General features: G+C 55.5%; 1 protein-coding gene across 2 annotated transcripts; it reads left to right on the top strand.

Annotated features, from left to right (window-relative positions):
- The first annotated feature begins 1,353 nt into the window (after positions 1–1,353).
- Positions 1,354–18,927, top strand: P2RY6 (pyrimidinergic receptor P2Y, G-protein coupled, 6). 2 transcript variants are annotated; one of them, XM_012645612.1, is made up of 2 exons: positions 1,354–1,547; positions 17,606–18,927. In XM_012645612.1, exon 2 carries the CDS (start codon positions 17,640–17,642, stop codon positions 18,624–18,626), a length of 987 nt encoding a protein of 328 aa, XP_012501066.1. In that variant the 5' UTR covers positions 1,354–1,547; positions 17,606–17,639; the 3' UTR covers positions 18,627–18,927. The 2 variants fall into 2 exon arrangements, with proteins under 2 accessions (XP_012501066.1, XP_012501067.1); XM_012645613.1 differs by lacking the exon at positions 1,354–1,547 and adding an exon at positions 14,119–14,262 and having other exon boundaries at positions 17,606–18,891.
- Positions 18,928–20,918: the final 1,991 nt, after the last annotated feature.

Genomic DNA, 20,918 nt, shown 5'->3' on the forward strand with positions numbered 1-20,918 from the left:
CACATGCCTTTACCAGGAGCTGACTGCGGGCATAGCCACCCCTCACAGGCCAGCGCTCTGCTGGGAGGTTCATCCCTGGATCTGCCTTGAGCACTTGCCAGAGGAGAGGGCAGAAGGGGAACAAGAACACCTCTGCCTTGTGCGTGACCCAGGCAAGCCCCTGCCCCTCTCTGAGCCCAGTGCCCTCCTCTGTACAATAGGGCCCAGGGTTGGTTGGGGGATGTGCTCCCTCTCCAGGGCTGCAGAGGGCTTCTCGCAGGGCCAAGAGTGGAAGGCAAGCTCAGGATGCCCCATGCCAAAGCCCTGGCAGTCCTAAGCGGCACTCGGGCCCTGGCCTGCTGCTGAGATCTGCTGAGGCAGGGCCTGGCACACAGTGGGGGCTCAGGGCCTGGGGCAGGGTCTCCTCCAGGCTGGGTGGGCTTCTCTAGAGAGGTGGGAGGTAGTGTGGGGAGAAGGGGATCCCACCAGCCCCGGTGGTGCCTATCCCGCCTATCCAAGGTTGCAGCCCCTCCATCTCTGCCTTTTACCCTTTGTTACTTTTCCTTATAGGTCTTATCACCACCTGTCCTGCTATATATGTACTCATTAACTCGAATAAACCAGTCTCCCCGCTAGAATATAGGCATCTCAGGGCAGGGACTTTGTTTTGTGTCCTCAAGTGACTCAAACATTACCTAAACAGAGTATGTTCCCAGTAAGTACTTGTAAAACAGAAGAGGAAGAGAAAGAAGAGGAGGGAGAGTGAATAACCTTACAGATGAGGAGAGGCTGGCCCAGGCCCACCATGGGCCAAGGCAGAGCCATCCTGGCTGCCTCCTCCCCGTAATGCCCAAGTTCAAGGAGGGATTAAAGCTGGGGAGGGGGAGGCTACCCGGGCTCAGCCTTTCCCCCCAAAATCACCTGCCATTGGAGGAGCCATCCTCCGTCTCTGGGGTGAGGGTATCTGGACCCATGGGCTTGGAGCTACAGACAATGCAGCTGTTAGTCTTGGGGTCTCAGCCTCCTTTAACGGACCTTCCAGGCACTGCTGAGAAAACCAAGTTAACTGTTCCCTGTGGCAGCAATGAGCAGGAACAGGATCATCTCCAGACCCGAGAGAGGCCAGGAGAGGGCTAGGGTGGGGGTGGGGAGGAGGAGAAAAAGTGGTCATCTGATGAGTGCCTTCCCTGTGCAAGGCCGGGGTCCTTAAATCTTATCTTGCTCCATCCTCCCAATAGCCCTTGGGGCTCAACTGATGATACCCATTCTTTGGATGAGCAGACTCAGAGGGTGAAGTGACTTCCTTGCAGCGGGGTGGTGGCTCAGTCAGCCTTGGCGCTGGGGACTTGAACTTGAAGGTTCTCAGGATTCGAGTCCTGGCCAGCTCTGTGGCAAGTCACTTCCCCTCCTTGGGTGTCTCAGTTTCCTCATCTGCTGCCTCTCCAGATTTCTGAGAGACGTGGCATGCGACAGTAGCCCAGGAGCTGGCTGGCAGTAGGGGCTCCTCCGGGAGCAGGAATTTGCTCCAGGACTTCACGGACTGCAAGTGGGGCACTGCTAAGTCCCGGGTGAGTTTTCTCGGTCAGTGCTCTGGAAGGGTCTGTGCCCCAGCTCCTCTAGGAGCTTCTTGAGTGCAGGCCGTCCGCTTGTGGCCACCGCAGCTCCTCGCGGGCCGGAGTGGGAGTGGGACAGGCGTGGGGCTCCTCCTTCCTTCCTCTGCCTGGTTGTGCCTAGAGCCCAAGGGCTGCACAGCAGGGAGGGAGGGGAGGAGTTGGAGACATTGGCTGGGTTGTGTCGGAGGAGTGGAATAGTGAGGCAGGATTCAGAGCCATGTAGGTCTGAGTTTGAGTTGCAAATGGCACAGGACACTTTTCCTCTCTAGGCCTCAATTTCTTACTCTCTAAAATGGGGGTGACAATGAGCTCTCCTTGCGTATTTGTAAACTGTTAAGTGCAGTGTGCTGGTGAGGGTCTCTAGGGAGGAGGCTGGGCCCCGCCCTTAGAGCTCCCCAGAAACCTTGGTGGGGAGAGTGGGTAGAAAGGATTAAGTGACCAAATGGGAGTCCACAGAGGAGGTCTTTGGGACACTTCTTATTTCTGTCACCCAGCGAAATCTCAAGGCAGCCTGGAGCTGATCCCAGGTGACTGGTGTAGAAATTGAGTCCCTGAGTTCAGAGGTGATTTTTGTTAAGGGGAGTGAAGCAGGATGAAAGAGTGTATCTGGGCCAGGCGTGGTAGCTCATGCCTGTAATCCCAGCACTTTGAGAGCTTTGGGCAGAAGTTCAAGACTGGCCTGAGCAACATAGAGGAACCCTGCTCCTACAAAAAAATAGAAAAATTAGCCACGTGTGGTGGCATGTGCCTGTAGTCCCAGCTACTGGGAAAGCTGAGGCAGGAGGATCACTTGAGCCCAGGAGTTTGAGATTGCAGTGAGCTATGATGACACCACTGCACTCTAGCCTGAGCGACAGAGCAAGACCCTGTCTCAAAAAAAAAAAAAAAAAAAAGAAGAAGGGTATCTGGGGAAGCTGGGTTAAAACTTTTCTAGAGGCTGGGCGAGGTGACTCACACCTGTAATCTTGTAGCACTCTGGGAGGCCAAAGCAGGAGGATTGCTTGAGGTCAGGAGTTTGAGACCAGCCTGAGCAAGAGCGAGACCCCGTCTCTACTAAAAAAATAGAAAGAAATTATCTGGACAACTAAAAATATATAGAAAAAATTACCCGGGCATGGTGGTGCATACCTGTAGTCCCAGCAACTCGGGAGGCTGAGGCAAGAGGATCGCTTGAGCCCAGGAGTTTGAGGTTGCTGTGAGCTGGGCTAACGCCACGGCACTCACTCTAGCCAGGGCAACAGAGTGAGACTCTGTCTCAAAAAAAAAAAAATAGAAAAATTAGCCAGGAGTTGTGGTGAGCGCCTATAGTCCCAGCTACCTGGGAGGCTGAGTCAGGAGGATTGCTTGAGCCCAGGAGTCTGAGGCTGTAGTGAGCCATGATGATGCCGCTGCACTCTGCCCAGGGTGACAGAGTGAGACTCTGTCTCAAAAAAAAAAAAAAAACTTTTCTGGAGTTTCTATTGCCATTCAGCTCTGCTGATACTGCCACGGAGAAAAGAGGTAGCACAGCCCATGCGTTCAGCCCTGGGCTCTTGAAGAGGGGATGTTTGGGATTCACATCTCTTGCCAGCTCCAGAATAGGTCCTAAGCCGATTCAGGGACAGTCTCTCTCCCTCTCAGTATCAAATGAGATGAAAAATGAGAAGGCTCTTTGCAAACTCTCAAGGGCTGTGCGTCTGATGGTGCAGCTGCATGTGTGTGCAAGCCCTTGAGTGTGTGCATGGGTGAGAATGTGCAGCTTGCGAGTGTATGTACACGTGTGCGCCTGTGCACGTTCTCCAGGCCTATCTGGGTCGGGGTGACCCCATACCGCCCAAGACTCCTGTTTGGCTGGAATTTTTCTCCTCTAAAATTCTTACAATCTTTTTTTGCATTTCCTTACTATTTTTTGGTTTACTAGAAAGGGAGGGGGCCATGTCCGGAAATCTAACAATTGTCTCTGAGCCTGCAGACTCTTCTCTCCTGCCCTTGCCTCATCCTGTGGCTGTCCCTGGAGACCTGACTGCGGAGAGCTCCCAGCATGGCCCTGGCTGCAGGGCCACAAGTTTGCCTGGCTCCTCGGTGCCACCCACCTGCCACCTGCTTTCCCCCTGCTGGCTGCTTTCACATCATTTTTATAACATCCCTGTGCCCTCAGAGATGCTATTATTGTTCCCATTCTATAGGCAAGAAAATGTAGGCTCAATGAGGGGAAGTGGCCTTCCCAGAGTTACCCAGCCAACTAGCGGCAGTGCTGGAGTTTCAACTCTTACCTAACTCCCAAAACCTTGTTCTTTAACTGCTGTGGCTTGCCTAGTGTGCATGTGCTGGCTGGCTGGTTGGCTGAATGAATAAATGAATGAAAGAGCAAATGAACAAATCACTTGACCACTAGTGGGCTGAAAGAGAAGGTTAAGCAATGTTAACAATGGCTATCATTACTGAGCACCTCTGATGTGTCAAGTGTTGCACACAAAAGTGAGCGCAGACGGGATCATTGCTATTTCCATCTGTAGTTGAGGAAGCCAGTGCTCAGACCAATTAAAGCACCCTGTCCAGTGTGGTGGCTGGGACCACAATTTGTCAGTCTCCAGACCCAGAGCTCCGAGGATAGGCTTTCTGGGTTCCCCAGAGGAGGAGCAAGTCTGTAGAGCCTGGCGACAGGTGCCCATTACAGCAGAGGACCTGGGGCCAGTGGAGACTTTCAGGAAGCTGGGTCCAACACCCACCCCACCCCCTTCTGCCCTGGGGCCATTTCCCCATTTGTCTCTGAAATGGTTTTCAATTTTACTAAGGGTGGGGATCTGGCAGCCCAGACTCTTTCTCTCTGACTATTGACTTGTCCAGTGTTAGGGCCAGTGCTCTGGCCCCAGCACGGGGAGGTGTCTTGCTGTTCCCCCTGCCCAATGGCTGGCCTGTAGTAGCTCCACGGGAGGGCAGGAGTTGTGCAAGATGCAGTTGTTGGCCTGTGGAGATGGCCTAGGCTGGGTCAGTGGCCTCTGTGCCCAGCAGGTCTCTCTGTCTGAACACCTTCCCTTTCCTTGTCCACATTCCACCAAAGAGCCTTCTCTGATGCCCCAGGCAGGGGAGAGGCCTCCTGTGTCTTCCCAGGGACCCCTGGGTCTCCATCTTCATCTGCCTTTCCCACCAGCTGGGGCTCCTCGAAGAACAGAGCCCAGAGCCCAGTGAGATCCCTGCACATCGTAAGACTCACTGCAAATGCACGTCAAATGAACGAATGACTGAGTGAAGGAGGAAGGGAGGGAGCAAAGGTCTCGAGGGAGGCCATTTCTCATGAGTTTAGCTGGTCTGTGCTAAAATTTTGAGTGATAATAGAAGCCCCACTGAGTGCACACCTACTGCGCACCAGATGTCAGGTTAGGTGATCTTGATCCGTTATTTCATTTGAGCCGCCAACAATGCTGCGATTGTTTATAATACTTTATTACTAAGGACTCTAAGGCTCTGAGAGGTAAGTCACTGCTCACAAGCTGCAGAATGAGCATGGGAACCAGGTCTGTCGGAAGTCAAGCTTTGCAGAGGGAACAGTGATGGGTGACAGGGGGTACAAATGCCGGGAATGGGTGTTTGGATCTAATTCCTGGCATGGGGTTTAAAGAACTCTTGAGTTTTCTGGGGAGCTCTGAGGAGAGACCTGTTTCAGGAGTGAAGCCTCACAGTTTGAATCCTCAGGGGCATTGCCAGTGGGCAGCTTGGAGAGCCCTGTGCCCCCCACCCTCACCTCTCCATAATTGGCAGCCCCCCCCATTCTGTGGTGCAGACAATTGAGGTTTTCTGAAACCAATGTCATGAGCTATGCAAATGTATCATCCGAACCAGTCCCCTCATCCACTCCTTCCAGAATTCCCCAAATCCCGCTTACACAGACATTCTGGAGGTGCCACTGCCTACCCTGAGCTCACCCACCTTCCAGGCAGAGTCCAGGCCCTTTCCTGGAAGCCACAGAGGCGGCTCACCTCCCCCAGCCCTGCACCAAGGTCTACATTGTCAAGATCACTTTGGAGACTGCCTTGTGATGGAGCTCAGACAGTCACTCGCTCCGCAGTCCCATCCCGCCAGCCTCGCCTACAAGACAGGGTGCCCACTGCTCTTCCTGCAGCCCAGCCCAAAGGCTCCCTGCTCTGTCCCAGACATGACTGTAGGGGTGTGAGGAATGGGTGCAGGGAGGAAGCGGAGGCAGAGATTGCAGGCAACTCTTCCAGAAGCTTGACTGAAAGAAGGAAGAGGCACAGCTGGAGAGGCACATGGGGCCGAGGAAGAGGTTTGCCAGGATGAGAGAGATCGAGAGTGTTTGGGCTGAGGGGAAGGAACCAGCAGAGGAGGGGGGCATGGGGAGGTGGCCTGGGGCCCTGCAGGGCTGCAGAGGGCTGCGGAGAGAAGGAGCAGACGCAGGGGTTTATGTAGGAGGCAGGCAGTTGAAGTCAGCCCTTCTGAAAGGAGGAGCTGAGGGCTATTAGGGTTGAGGGTATAGAGCTGACAAGAAAGATGGGGCCAAGGCTTGGAAGAGAAGGGAGAGAGGCCACCTCAGGACAGACAAAAGGTTGGGGACCCAGGCAAAGGGGGCAGCAACCGGGTCTGTGGGGCCTCAGTTGCTTGACTGAGTCACATCCTCCAGCCACACTCAGCTCCACAGAGCAGGACGGAGCAGTCGGATGGTGCCGCAAACGAGGGGTATGAATTGACTGGCTGTGTTCATGGGGGTCCTGGGTCCTGGGGTGGAGGTACAGGCTGGCAAGGGAAAGGGGAGAGGCCAGGAAGATCCCGGGCCCTGGTAGAAGGGAGGGATTGTGCGCCAGGTGAGAGCAGCAGGGAAGACCTCAGAAAGGGCGGGAGGGAGAAGCAGGCCGCCTGCCCCACCAGGCCAAGTCCTGCTCGCCCCTCGAAGCTGCAACTGCTCACAGCCTGAGTCTTGCACACACAGCCAGACAGAGGCAGCCCAGGATGGTTTAAAGGCCTGTGGCTCCCACGTTTAATCTCTATCCAGCCCCAAGTCCCAATAAACACATACCATGAGTGAAACTACAGCTTGCTATACAGACAGCCTCAAGCCAAGTTCCCTATGCAGCTGGTCAGATTTCTGCCCCTAAGTCCTCTCTGTGTAGACAATATTGAGCCACCCTTGGAAATGTATTCATTAATTCACTCAACAAATACTTATGGAGCACCTACTGTATGCCAGGCATTGTCCTAGGCGCTGGAAATATAGCAGTGAAAAGAACATGAAAACTGTTGCCCTGGAGGAGTTTACGTTCTGGTGGGGGAGAGAGACCGTAAGTGAGCAAACAGGGTCATCTGTTAAAAGATGGTAAATGCCAAGGAGAAAAATATAGCAGAGAAGGGCGGCAGGAATTTCGTGCGTGCGTGTGTGCACGGGCGGATGGTAGGGGGTTTAGCTCAGAGTGGTGGGGGAAGGCCCCATTCGAGAAGGTGTCATTTGCGTGACCACCCAAGGAAGTAAGGCCTGACCTATGTTCTTCATACACACTCCACATGCAACAACACACTCCACAGCAGGAGCCACCTGTCACCCGCCAACCTCCCACATTGCACTCTGAACCAGGCAGCTGCCCCTGGCTTTGATCTCCTCCTCCCAGGCCACCTCTCCATCACCCACCGAGCCCTCTTCCTCCCACACTGCACTGGCCACAAGTGAGGCCCCAGGGACCTCGACTGATGTTTGGGGGTGAGGATTTGGGGTTTGGTAGAAGACAGTCGTGCTGATTGGAAGATCACTGACTGGCAGCCCTGGCAAGATATTAAGCTTTGGGGGGACCTCAGTTTTCTCCTCCCAAAATGGTAAGAAGAGACCATGCCGCCCTCACAGGCCCCAGGCAGGGAATAAGATAGGACAGAGGGTAGCAAAGGGTTTTGTCTTCAGGTTTGGAAATAGCCTTGGCCCCCTGGCCTCATGCCTGCTTTATGGGATCCACCACTAAGTCTCCCTGGGCCTGGACATGAGCCCTGGAATTGCCCAGTGGGAATGAAGACCATAGATGAATAGTCTTGTGACAATCTCTGCAGGCTGTCCCAGGGCAGTTAGCTCCATGGTCCCAGAGGCAGGCTGGACTGGGGGAGAAAAGCAGTGACTAAGGACAGATCTCAGGACTTGGTGTGACAAAGCCTATCTCCCAATGAGCTTTCTCAAGGTGGAATGCAGCAGCCTGGGAGAGGAGTGAGCTCCCTGTCAAGGGAATTATACAAGTAGGGGCCAGAGATGCCCTGTCAGGAAGGTGTCAGGGAGCCTCATTCTTGGGGATGGGGGTAGTTCTGGGTCAGATAATCTTAATGATCCTCTGACTCTGAGGGTCCAGAACTCAGATCCCTGTCATTGGTCCCCAGACTCTGGGGTCCGGTGGGATGTCTTGTCTCTGCCAAGTAGGCTCAGGCTCCAGGAAGTGCTAGAGATGGTCAGAGCAGAAGTCAAAGCAGGGGGCTGCCTTTCATGGGAGGTGGGGGGTTCTCTGAGGCTCCCTCCACACCCAAGCCTTATCAGTGAGAGCTGTGGTCTACAAAACTGCTTTCCTTTGGGCCTCAGTGTCTGTTAGTGAAATGGGCAGGATTATGTCACGATAAACACACAGGCAGTGTGGGTGGTCTGCCCTTCCTGAAGCCAGGGCTGGAAGACCCAAGCAGGCTCAGAGGTGCTACTCCTGCAGCCATTACCTTCATTCCCCTTGACAAATCTTCTCTATCATCAGTCGAGACAAAAATTTAAAAAGGAAAATTGTGTAGAGCCAGGCAGCACCAAGGACAGAGTCCTGTGGCTCATTTTTAGACTGGATTCAATCATCCAACATTTCCCAATGCCTCTTGGGAGCTGAGGCCTGTGCTATTCCCTGAGGCCCCAAAGGCAAAGCAGATCTTGTTCCCAGTTCCTAACAAAGTTAGAGAAGGGAAGGCAGGAAGTCTCTCTGACATTGACCCTGTGCCCTGACTCCTGACCTCCATTTCTTTGTCCTTTCTTAAGCCACTCTGTTCCTAAGAGGCGGAGTGTCATGGTAGATTTACTGTGCAATTTGGGCAGGTTTCCAATCCCCCCGGCCTCAGTTTTCCCATAGGGAAATGTCACCTTTCTTCTTGGGCATGGGGTACAGGTCTATAGGGCAGGAGTCCTGATGTCAGTGACAGATCCTAGGTCAGATGGGCCGAGGCAAAGGGGAGTTGATTCACTCACACCACCAAGAAGCCCAGTGGAAGGCAAAGCTTCAGGCCCAGCTGGAACCAGGCACTCAGTGGCGTTTCAGGAACAGTGTGTTCCCATCGCTCAACTCCGCCATGCCTTGGCTTTATTTTTGGACAGTCTCCTCCTCGGTGGTATCTCCAGTGCCCAGGACAGTGCCTGGCACTTAGTCCAACTGGCTTTAGCAACTCCAGCCTCACTTCCTCCCGGCTAGGCAAGCCCAGTGGAAAACTTGTCTCCTTCCCAGTATTCCAACAAGAGCCCCAGAATTGATTCCAGGGCACCCCGTGAGGGTAGCCTGTCCACCCCTGAGCCAGTGACAGGAACTGAGGAGCCCCCTCTTCACTCACTGGCAGGCCTCGGTCACAGGCTCACCACTCCCAGATCCTCAAGACTCCAGAAGGGAGAAGGGGACACCCCCCAAAGGACAAACAGAGCGCAGGGCCGGCATTGTGAGAGGTGGTCTGGGAACAGGGTGGGAAGAAGCTACGGAGGAGCAGAACGATGCCTGCCTGCTGGACCTGGGCTGTCTCCGCCCCAGCAGACAGAGCCTGGTTATCTGGGAGGGTGGCTGGGTCCTGAAGGCGTTTACTGAGGCTGTCAGCCAGCTGCACTCCTTGCAACTAAACAGCAGCTTTCTTCTTGAGGGAGAGCTAAGTGGCCTCCTCCACAGGGAGACAAACAATGGGACAGCCTTGGGTTCCAGGCAAGGAACAGCGCCTCTCCCACTCACTCCAGGGAAGGCCCTGGGGGATCTCCCGGAGCATGGGGTGGGAGCTGCCGTGGCCCCGTGGATGGCGTGGACTTGGAAGGTGGGATACCACGGGCTCTCCCTCCGCTCACCAGGGACTCCCCTGCTCCTGCTATCCCCGGGGCGTCACAGTTCCTCAGCCCCAGGTCTGCCCTTGACCTCTCAGCCCTGCGCCCACCGGGGCCATCATGGTCTCCAACTCTCAATGTTCACCTTCCCAAGACAGAACCTCTTGCTGACTTGGCCACACCTCAGCTTCCTTATCTGTAAAGGGGAAATAGTATTAATAATTGTGACGAGTAAAGGAGATACGGCATGTAAAGCATTTTGCACGATGCTTGGTGCGTCGTCAATGCTTAAGACACACCTTTGTCCAGATTGCAGTGGGGCTCCTGGGAGTGCACTCATGGGTGGCTGTGGCCTGGCACATAGTAGGGGCTCAGGAGACGCAAGTTCCCTCTTTGCTCAGCTTGAAAGGGGGGAGAGAAAACAAAGGAAGCAGCCTCGACCCCCAAATTCCCCAAAGCTGTGGCTTCCCCTTCCTTGCACTCAAAATGGCTGTTTCGGTTCCAGCTTTAATTCCTGTTGAGCAGGAGGTGAGAAGGGGAAGTGGAAAAGGAGAAGAGAAATCAGGTTTCCTGCCCTCCCTGCACCCTCCTCCAGGTCTGTCTGCTTTTGTGTCTAGCCTGACACCACAGGTGTGACCAGGACTCCTCCAGGTGGGGGGACTCTGCCCTCTGCCTCTGCCCTGTGGGTCCCAGGAAGCTCTGGCATCAGGAAGCTGGCCTAGGGGTGGCCTGAGGTAGGGCCCGGGGCACCTCTGCCCGAAGATGGATGCTGCCCAGGGTCAGGACTGGGGTGATGACAGGAGCACTGAGGTTGTAATGACCCTGTAAGGTAGATAGGTACCATAGCTGCCCTGTTTACCCAGGCTCAGAGAGGGTAGATGGCTTGCCCCAGGTCACACAGCAATTTGGTGGTAGATCCCAGCCTATCTGACTCCTCAGGGGAAGGAAGCCCCTGTCATCCTGTGCCTTCACTGCTAAGCTCACGGGCAGGGACCCAGCAAGGGGGTTTCCAGGCCTTATTTCCCAGCAGGCAGGCAGGGCAAGGTTGGGAAGCCTCTTCCCACGTCCAGCCCGGTCTGGGCTGGTTCCTGCCTTGGCTAGCTGGCAGGCGGTGACTCAAGCTTCCAGCTCCTGCCTCTGGCCAACACGCCCCCTCATCCCCTCTAGATAGGAAGGCCTTGAGGGCGCAGGGGAGGCTGCGAGGTCATCTAAAGTTTATCCTGAGACCATAGGACCTAAGCAGCCCAAAGAGCTTCATCCCTTGTCAGCTCTTCCTTAGGTCTAAACTGAATTTCTTCTGCTGTAGAACTGACCCCATGTTGTCACCTGAGCTGAAGAAAGGAAACTGGCAGAGGTTGTCTCTGCTATGGGCCGAGGGACTGCAGTGTTTGCGCCAATGGTGCACTGGAGTGGAGACGGGCAGTGGATGCCTGGCGTCAGGGCGCACTCTGGGGCCTCTGTCTCAGATAGGCACGGCTCAGCACTGGCCCCGTTGCCACTGCCAATGTCCCCAGTGGCTCCTGTGAGCCACGATGACCAGGGTGAGGACCTGAGAGCAAGGGCTTGAGCGTTTCTGGGAAGGGTAAGTAGCAGGAAGGCCGGGAGGGGGTGAGGAGGAACTGAGGCTGGCAGCCCAGTCCCGAGGCTGCTCAGCGCCGGCCCCAGAGGGGAGGCCCCTGCTGCGTGCAGACTGGCCCTGCCTGAGCACAGGGCAGCCCTGGGAAGGAGCCAGGCTGTCCGTCCCAGGCTGTCCGCTGGCGCCATCTCATGGCCGCAGGCCCTCAGCGCAGGGAAGACACAACTAGCCTGGGAACCCCCTGGTTCGAGCATCTAAGCAGGGACTTTGGGGGAACAATGGAAAGGGGGGCCTTAGAGTCAGAAAGACCGTGTTGAAATGCCACCTGGCTGGGTCACCTTGGGAAACTCACTGGCCTTCCTGAGGCTTTCTTGGTTTCTTCATCTGTAAAATGGAGAGAATAATCCCCTCACCCCTTGCCAGCACTGCAGACAAAACATCTGGCACAGAACAGACATTTCAGAAATGACACCCAGGGCTGAGGGCCCAGAGATGAGTGGAGACCTCAGTGGGCTGAGGGAGGCCAAAGTGGGGGCATCCAGGCGAGACCTGGACTGATTCATTCAGTTAACAAAGGTTGACCAATTCCGCCTGTGTGCCGGGCCACAGACATGGTTTCCTTTAATTCTTACAGCTTCATTGGCAAGTGCCAATGATCATTCTCATCCTACAGACAAGAAAACGAGGAAGGATGAGTAGGACTTACTCAGACAAGGGGGTGAGCGTTCCAGGCAGTGGGAACAGCATGTGCACAGGCCCGGAGGCTGGAAGGCCTGCTGGGGAAGGCTGAGGCCAGGCAGCCCAGCCCCCCATAGGCCTCCGCCTAGCCCTGTCTTCCCACAACTCGCCCCATGCTCTGGCTACAACATTCATTCTTTATTTCTCACACCGGTTAGGCTCGTGCCTTTGCTCACACCGGGCATCCTGCCCAGAGCCCTCTTCACTCTCTGCGTCCAAGTCCCTCCAGCCCCGCAATGCCCAGCAACACACACGCCTTCTCCAGCCTACTGCCTCCTAGGTGCGCCCGAGACCCCTCAGACCTGCGCTGTCCCTCCCCCAGGCCTGGCCAGGTCCACAGGCAAAGCTGAGGCCTGCTGAGAACCGGGCATTTCCTTCGCTCTGATTCAGTCGTCCTGAGGGTCTTTGAAATCCCACGCGCCATCATGCTGCGGTTCCAAGGTCCGCCCGCCCTGAACCCTCGACTCTGTACTAAGGCAAAGGACTAAAAGGCCGGGTGGGTAATGGGTACTCGGTGGTTGTTGAGATGCCAGGCCAGGGATCCTAGATGTCCTTGAACCCCCAAGAAGAGGGTGGGGAAGGGGCAACTGACCTTAGTCTGTCAAGTGGGACCCCGTGAGCCTCCCTCTCCCCTCTAAAGTGGGTCCAAGTGCCCTTACTGAACAGAGGGGTGGGATTAGGGGTTTCCAGATCTGCATGTCTGGGTTCTTTGGCTGAGGCCTGATGGGGACAGCCTTGTGCTTCCTGTCCAGGTGGCAGGAACTGAAACCCTCAGGTGTCTGAAGCAAGCCCTGAACTGGGGCTGACACCCCCAGGAAGCCCTCAGGGCTGCTCCCATTCCAGGGACAGATAGTCACTTGCCCTGGCGAGGTGGCCATGGGGGGTTGTCCTGGGGACCCAGCAAAGGACTGGCTGCTGGGCTGAAGGCCAGGACACCTCCCCGTCCTGGGCCCCAGCACAGCTCGAATCAGACTGGGAGGTCCACGCTCTCAGCCGGCACGAGCAGCCTCCTAGCACAGACCTGAATAAGCAGCAGGTGCTCAATCTGTGCACAACTGACCAAGGGTTTACCAGGCAGTTCAAATCTGAATTTCTGAGTTTTATCCAGACTTTTGGCTCCCAATCAGTTCTTCAATCCCCCTGCCTATAAAAATGGGTTTGGGGTGACATTAGTGCCTTCAAGGCACCTGTGGCTCTGCTGCTCTTGGGGTCTAGGGGTCCCCTCAGCACCTTACAGGGTAAAAGATGAAGTGCCCTCTGTGGCACCCCACCCTCCCAGTCTGCTGGTGGGCAGTACGACCACGTGCTACAGAGGAAGCTCAGAGAGGGGAAGGGGCCAGAGTCAGACAGTGAGTGGGGGCAAAGGTAGAATGACACCCCAGGCCTTGGACACCCTGCTCCACCCTGCCCCCTCCCCTGCTGCCTCTGCTGCTCTGAACCAAAAGCCACCTCCTCCCGGCCACCCTCCTGGAACGCTGCCGCCACCTCTGGAGCCAGGGAACAATGAGGAGCCACACCTCCTCCTCTAGCCTCCGCACAGCTCTGAGGCCTGGTTTAGTGGTGAGGAAGGGCTGGGGAGGGCTGGGGACAGGCAGGAAGATCTCCCCCTCTCCGCAGCACACACGCTTCGCTCCTTAGGAGCCCTGGGCCTGCTGTGCAGAAGGGCAGTGACCACTAGCTGGGAGAACGTGGGAGGATCTGACATATAGTAGGTGCTCAATAAACGTGTGTAGAGACAAGGAAAAGGAGAGGAGAGAGGGAACAGTGGCTACGTAAGTGGACTGCCGCATAAAGGGATGGGTGTCAGTGTCAGTGAATGAGCCACTGAATGAATGAGAAAGGAAGGCAGGATGGAGGAGTAAGTGACTGGGAAGATGAGTGGACACTTGGTGGCTCTAAAGCTAAAACAGGAGCCAAGAGTTCTTTAATCACCAGCCTGCCCATTTGACAGATGAGAAGACTGAGGGAGGGCTGAGGAGAAAGAAAACTTCGGTGTCGGTAGGGCTGGCCTTTGACAGGCAGTCCCTGTTCCTCCCACCTCTCTCTCTACCCCCTCAGCCCCTCTTTCCCCTGCTGGGGTGGGGGAGGTTCCAGGAAGGACGCCTTTTCTCTGCCTCTTTGCTCCTCTAGGCCCAGTTTCCACGTGGTGTTGGGGGTGGCAGGGAGGTGGTGGCCCCCGTAGGGGCTCTCTCAGTCAGAGACAGCCCTGCCAGGAAACAGAGGAAGCTGCCCGCCCCACCGGAGGTGTCGCAGCCTAGCTGAGGGCCGGAGAGTAGGGAGCCTCAGGTCTGGCTTCCCTGTGCCCGAACACACTTGGGACCACCACCGTGCTGCAGGGACAGGCCAAGAAGCTGAATGTGAGTGTCGGTGTGTCTTGGGGCCATGAGCCAGTGCGGGGTGGGGTGGGGACAGCTGGACACAAGGAACTGTGACTTTGGGCAGGCAGGCTGGGTCCAGGGCTGCCAGTTAGGAGGTCCAGAGGACGGGATTCCACGCAGCTGGGATCTGGCACCTGACGGACACTGGGGACTTTGCCAAGTGGAGGTGGGTTGAGTGGCACTTTGCGCAAAGGGAACGGCAGAGACGGGGAGGCTGCAGAGGGGATCTGGATCTCTGGCTGCCTATGTCTGTGTGGCAGTCACCGTGTCTTGGGAATAGCGTGATGACAGAGGAAGGGGTGAGAAACAGGGGCAGAGTGGAGTGGAGCTGGGATACTTTGGATGAGGTTGGAGGGCTCGTCAGGGGCCTTGAATGTCAGGAAAGGGGTTTGGGCTTTTCCCCAAAGGGCAGAGGGATGTAGGGAAGGATGTAGCCAGAGCCACCTGTTAGAGAGCTCCCCACCCCAGCAGAGTGGCTGGAGCCCAGGAAGAGGCTGGGGTCTAAGCTGGTCCAGGACTTAAGACTCAAGAGCAGATGACAGATATGACAGCCAATGTCAGCTGCTACCCTGGGGTGGGAGCCCAGTGAGCCCTCCCTTGAGGCCAGCCCCTACCAGGAACTGGGAGAACAGCTCAACGCTCCTAGGTCCTCAGAAGGCAGAGCTGATGGGGGAGCCGGGAAGCGGAGGGAGGCAGCCAGCCTTTCTGGCACAGCCCTCAGCTTTGCCCAGAGGGCAGGACAGCTCCCTGTATCCCCTCCTGCAGCCCCCTGCCTCCTTCCAAGAGGAAGGGGAGGTGGTCAATGGAGGACCACTCTCACCAGGGAGTGTGGGGGGCAGAAAACAACTGCAGTCTCCAGTCACCTGAGACAGAGGGTTCTCCCTGGGGCTGGGGTCTGAGGGTGACAGGCCCAAAGGAAGGTTTAGGGACACAGCACCCTTCTACCCACTTTCTCCTCCTCACTGCAACCCTCTGCCCTGGCAGACTCACCTCCTCTCAGACCCTGCTTGCCACACCTTCCTCCCACCTGGGTGTCCTTCCGCCCTTCTCCGCCCATGGAAATCCTCCTCAACCATCCTTCATTCTCCTCTGAAAAGTCCCTTCTGGCCTGTGGCTCACACTGGTCTCCTGCCTCAGACTGGCACATCTGTAGCTCTGTCTCCATCTGTATTCTGTGCCCTCAGGTGTCCCCCAGGCAGTGAGTCCTCAACAAATGCCTGGTGTGTGAAAACAAGAGAATGAATGCGTGAATGAGAGAATGGCCTGATCCAATGAATGAAGAGAGGAATGAGCAAACTTCTCTTGCCCGTGTAATCCGGGCTTGCTGGCGACACTGTGGGGGATGCATGTGCTCCTTCCTCTGGCCTCCCTCCAGGGCCTGCCTCATTTGGCTGGGCACCCGGCACTCCAAGCATACGGGTTGAAGCCCCACGAAGAGTCTTTGATAACTGAAGGTGATATGGGTTGTGGGATACAGACTAAAGAATCCAAACATTATCATTTTGCCCAGAATTTAGGTAAAATAGTTTCATCACAATCACATTTTAAGTCGGGAGGAGTATGTTTTGCTCCAATACAACTTTTTCAAACCCCATAACCTTTCTTAGCAGGTATGTTAAAAACAGCTGGCACTTGGCCCTGTGCCAGGCTCTGATCCTCACAACAACCTCATGAGGCAGGTACTATATTATCCCATTTTACAGATGGGGAAACTGAGGTTACATAATGTGCCAAGACCACACAGCTGACACATGGCAGAGCTGGGATCTGAACCTGGGCATCTGGACCAGAATCCGTGTACTTGATGTCAAGGCTTTACCACACACTGAGCATTTGCAGGACTTTGTATTTTTTCTGGGCTTCAGTTTTTCCCATCGGTAAAATGCAAAGAGAGGAAGCTTAGACTCACGATCTAAAGGGCAGATCCATCAGATGTAAGTTGTAAATTCTCTGTAGACGCCAGTAACGAGAAAAAGTTAGTTTAGAGGCAAGTAACTAGGATTCAGACTTACCTTGCCAGGAAACCCGTTAAGCCCTTGAGGCATTTGTGCTGCTGGCTCCCAACAACCTACCCTGAAAGGATGACAGGAGGGACAAGGTGTAGGGTGCTATGGTGTGGCATGTATTGAGCACCTACTGAATGTCAGGCCCATGGCACATTTCACTGATGAGGACACTGGCCCAGAAAAGGCAAGTGACATGACCTGGGTCATACAGCATGGAAGTGGGAGAGCCAACATTTGAAGCCAGGCCTGCCTAGCTCTGAGCCAGGCGCGTAACCTCTATGTCCCATGTCCGTGGGCTATACTAAGCCGCCTCCTCTGAATCACGCAGTTGGGTTCTGGTTCTGCCTCTGCTTCCAACCACAAAGTAACACTGAGTGGTCCCTGCCCCTCACGCTGCCTGGATTTCCTTCCCTGTAAAGTAAGGGGCTGCCTTGGTCCCTCACCATTGGCTTTCAGGGAAGCTGTTTTCACTCTGGCCACCAGAGGGCGCCGCTGTTGTGCCAGTGGCTTGGCTAGACCCACCTTTGCAGCCTCAAGTCAGGGGCAAGAAGGCTGTAGGGAACTCCTGAATCACCTCTTTCCCCTATTTAACAGAAAACAAGACTGCAGCCAAAAGAAGGACCATGGATTTGGAAGGTGGAGTTCAGGCTGAGGTGGGCACTGTCCGCAGTGTGGACCGCTCATACTGGTTAACTAAAAGTGTTCAGGGCCCTCTGTGCTCTGGACCCTGGGCTGGGCTGTAAGACACAGAGAGATGCCAGACCTGGCATTTCTCCTCAGAAGGTTTGGTCTCGGAGAGACACACAGACCCACCATGATCACAGTCTCCACACCCCAGGGAGCCCAAGGGAAGCTCTGCATAGCATGATTTTGTGTTTCTCACCTCATGACATCCTGGAGAGGTGGGTGCAGCATTTCCCCATCTCTGAGAGAAGGTAAATCACTACCCGAAGCTCACGGAGCTAATCCATAGCAGAGTTGAGCATCAAGCCCAAGTCCATCAACCTCTAGTAACACAGAGAAGGAGACATATGACCAGGGTTTTGAAGCATGTATAGAAGTTTACTGGGAAGGCTGAAGGGAAACGAATACTACAGAAAGAAAGTAAACTGGATTTCTCCCAAGCTTAAGCTTTATTGTACTCCAAGTTTCCTTGAAGCAGGGTCTGTGTGGGGCCTCCGGAGGGTGGTGAGTATAATAGATGACAAAGTCAGTGCCCTCATTGTTCAGATGGGGAGATCAAGGCCCAGAGAGGGACAGTGCCTATTGGGTGGTGAGTAAGCATGTCACTGACAGGCTGTGTATTGCTTCCCCAGCCTCTCCAAATGTAGGACACCCTGTTGGGCAGCCATGGAGTGGGACAATGGCACAGGCCAGGCTCTGGGCTTGCCACCCACCACCTGTGTCTACCGCGAGAATTTCAAGCGACTGCTGCTGCCACCTGTGTATTCAGTGGTGCTGGCAGCCGGCCTGCCGCTGAACGTCTGTGTCATTGCCCAGATTTGCACATCCCGCCGGGCCCTGACCCGCACGGCCGTGTACACCCTAAACCTGGCCCTGGCCGACCTGCTGTATGCCTGCTCCCTGCCCCTGCTCATCTACAACTACGCCCAAGGTGACCACTGGCCCTTTGGTGACCTCGCCTGCCGCCTGGTCCGCTTCCTCTTCTACGCCAACCTGCACGGCAGCATCCTCTTCCTCACCTGCATCAGCTTCCAGCGCTACCTGGGCATCTGCCACCCACTGGCTCCCTGGCACAAGTGTGGGGGCCACCGGGCTGCCTGGCTAGTGTGTATAGCCGTGTGGCTGGCTGTGACAGCCCAGTGCCTGCCCACAGCTGTCTTTGCCTCCACAGGCATCCAGCGTAACCGCACCGTCTGCTACGACCTGAGCCCACCCGCCCTGGCCACCCACTACATGCCCTACGGCATGGCCCTCACGGTCATCGGCTTCCTGCTGCCCTTTGCAGCCCTGCTGGCCTGCTACTGTCGCCTGGCTCACCGCCTGTGCCGCCAGGACGGCCCGACAGGGCCCGTGGCCCAGGAGCGGCGTGCTAAGGCGGCCCGCATGGCTGTGGTGGTGACAGCCACCTTTGCCATCAGTTTCCTGCCTTTCCACATCACCAAGACAGCCTACCTGGCAGTGCGCTCCACACCAGGTGTCCCCTGCCCCGTGCTGGAGGCCTTTGCAGCCGCCTACAAAGGCATGCGGCCCTTTGCCAGCGCCAACAGCGTGCTGGATCCCATCCTCTTCTACTTCACCCAGAAGAAGTTCCGCCAGCGGCCGCGTGAGCTAATACGGAAACTGACAGCCAAATGGCAGCGGCCGCGTCGCTGAGTCCACCAGGGCAGGACTACCAGGGCCCCGGCAGCTATCACGTTTGCCACTGTGGCCAGGCCACCAGAAGCCCCACCAACCCCAAACCATGCAGAGAATTAGAGCTCAGCTCAGCTGGGCATGGAATAAGGTCCCTCACAGATCCCAGAACCTCACCAACAACTATTTATTGAGCCCTTTCTCTGGACCAGGTCCTATGGGCACAGTGACAGACCAGCCTGCGCCTGGCTCTTGAAAAGTCAGCCATGGGGAGCTGGGGAAACCATGTTAAGCTGCTCACAAAAATATAGTGTGACATGTAAACAAGGGCTGTGCTACGTACTTTGGAGTCACCAATTAAGTGGGTGAGGGAAGATGGGAGGAAGAAGTGAGAGCTTCTGGGAAGGGGCATTTGAGCTGGGTTTTGAGGGATGACTATGAGCTCCTGGGGTGGGGGAGTAATATTCCATTTATTCGGCAAACCTTTACTGACACACTGCTCAGGCCTGGGTTGGTTCTGGGGCCCTAGCCTTACCCCATATGGGCTCCCAACTGCTGGATGCATAGACTGACACGTCATCAGGGCTGTGACAGAGGGAAGCGTGGCTAGGGGAGGGGTTGCCCAGAAGATGTCAGGAAAGGCCTCTCTGAGGAGGAAGCATCTGAGCCAGGAGTCAAAGGCTGAGTGGGAGCTCAGCAGACAGAAGCGGGGAGCACAGTGCAGCCTGGGCCAGCCTCCTGTGGGGCTCTGCCGTGGGGCAGACAAGCAGAGGGCTGGGGTGGAGGACGGGTGTCTTCATGTGTGTGAAAGCTGAGAAAACAAGAGCTGTCTGTCCCACAGCCACCTCCAGACAAGGGCAAGAGTTGGCGAGACACGCCCCAGACTGTGGGAGCTCAGCAGAGGGAGGAATCGGGGAGGCTTTTTAGAAGAGGTGGGACTTGAGCTGGGAAGAATTCAAAGAGCAGAGAGAGCAGAGTTGCTCCTGGTGGAAGGCACGATGTGTACAAAACCCGGAGGGAGAAATGAGCTAAGCGTGGCTATAAAGCAACACTGAGTTTCAATGAAACCTGGGGGTGGGGTGTGCGGAGGGGGCTGCCGGAGCATGAAATGCTAGGAAGAGCCCCAGACCCACTTCTCCTTCACCCACCTCTTCAAATGCGGCTCTTCAACTTTGGGGTATCCTCAGTGTCTGGGGTACCTCCACCAGGCCTCCAAGTGATGGGACATAGCCCTACAGCATTGCTTCATTCTAAAAGGAGAAGCCAGCAGCTGAGGAGACTCAGGGCCACCAGGGGGCTGCTACATGGAGGTCCATGGCTGGAAGGCTGTTAACCGGTCCCAAGACAGACTGTTCCCGCTGCGTCACACCCCTGCCCTCTCAGGTCCATCATTCCGACCTGTGGGTGCCCAGAAGGCTGCCCTGAAGCCATCTTATATGAACACATCTCAAACACAGATCTGAGCCATAAAACGCCTTAGAAAGGCATCTTTATTGAAGGTCTCTGGAGGAGGCAGCAAAGGGGAGTTGTAGCACCCAAGAATCTTCTTCCCCTCTGAGCACAGCTCCAGTCCTTATTTCCTCCTCCCAGATCTGTTTTTCACATGTAGAACAATCTAGCCTGCACTCAGCTGCTGGTGCAACACACAGACCCCATAAGCGAAAGGACTAGCCACGGCAGAGTCTTCCTTTTTAGAAGGTAAAGCCAGAGAAGGAAGGGCAGGGGACAGAGCAGGGAGGGGGAGGACCATATAATTTACACAATATTTTCTTTAGCCCTGCCTAGTCCCAAGGCTGTTGGGCAACAGGGCCATTCAGAGAGCAGTGCTTTGGAGAAGTTAAACCCCACAGTAATGTCAGAGGCATGTTTGCAGCTGGCCAAGGAAGTGTGGAAACCCAACCCACCTTGGGAATCCATCCAAGGTGTCCTTGCCGGAGAGACTGACCATTTGGACAGAAGGAACTTTGACTCTTTGACCACAGTGAGATAGGTATGTGGGAACATTAGGCACGTGGGCTGGTTCTTATTTCCTGTGCAGTGAAATGCCATGCCAAGCAGGACAGATAGCACCCACCTGGCATCTAGTCCCGAGCCTGAGACAGTCTCCGTGATTGTCTGGGATCGGGGAAGGGGGCAGAGTGAAGCAGGAGACAGGAGGCCTCTGCCCACAGCCCAGCTGAGCTCTGTAGAGTCCCTGATGACTGTCCCAGCCAACTACCAAGAGCTGTGACCCTTTGGTTACTTTTCTGGGAGTGGAAATTGTGGCCCACAGGTAAATTCCATTCCCAGATTCCCTTTGCAAGCAGAATAGCA

Source organism: Propithecus coquereli, unplaced genomic scaffold (genome assembly GCF_000956105.1).
Source record: "Propithecus coquereli isolate 6110/MARCELLA unplaced genomic scaffold, Pcoq_1.0 Scaffold235, whole genome shotgun sequence".
Lineage (NCBI taxonomy): Eukaryota > Metazoa > Chordata > Mammalia > Primates > Indriidae > Propithecus > Propithecus coquereli.

What these genes read in the sequence shown, in the direction of transcription:
- P2RY6 (XM_012645612.1), top strand. Translation starts at nt 17,640, where the DNA reads ATGGAGTGGGACAATGGCACAGGCCAGGCTCTGGGCTTGCCACCCACC.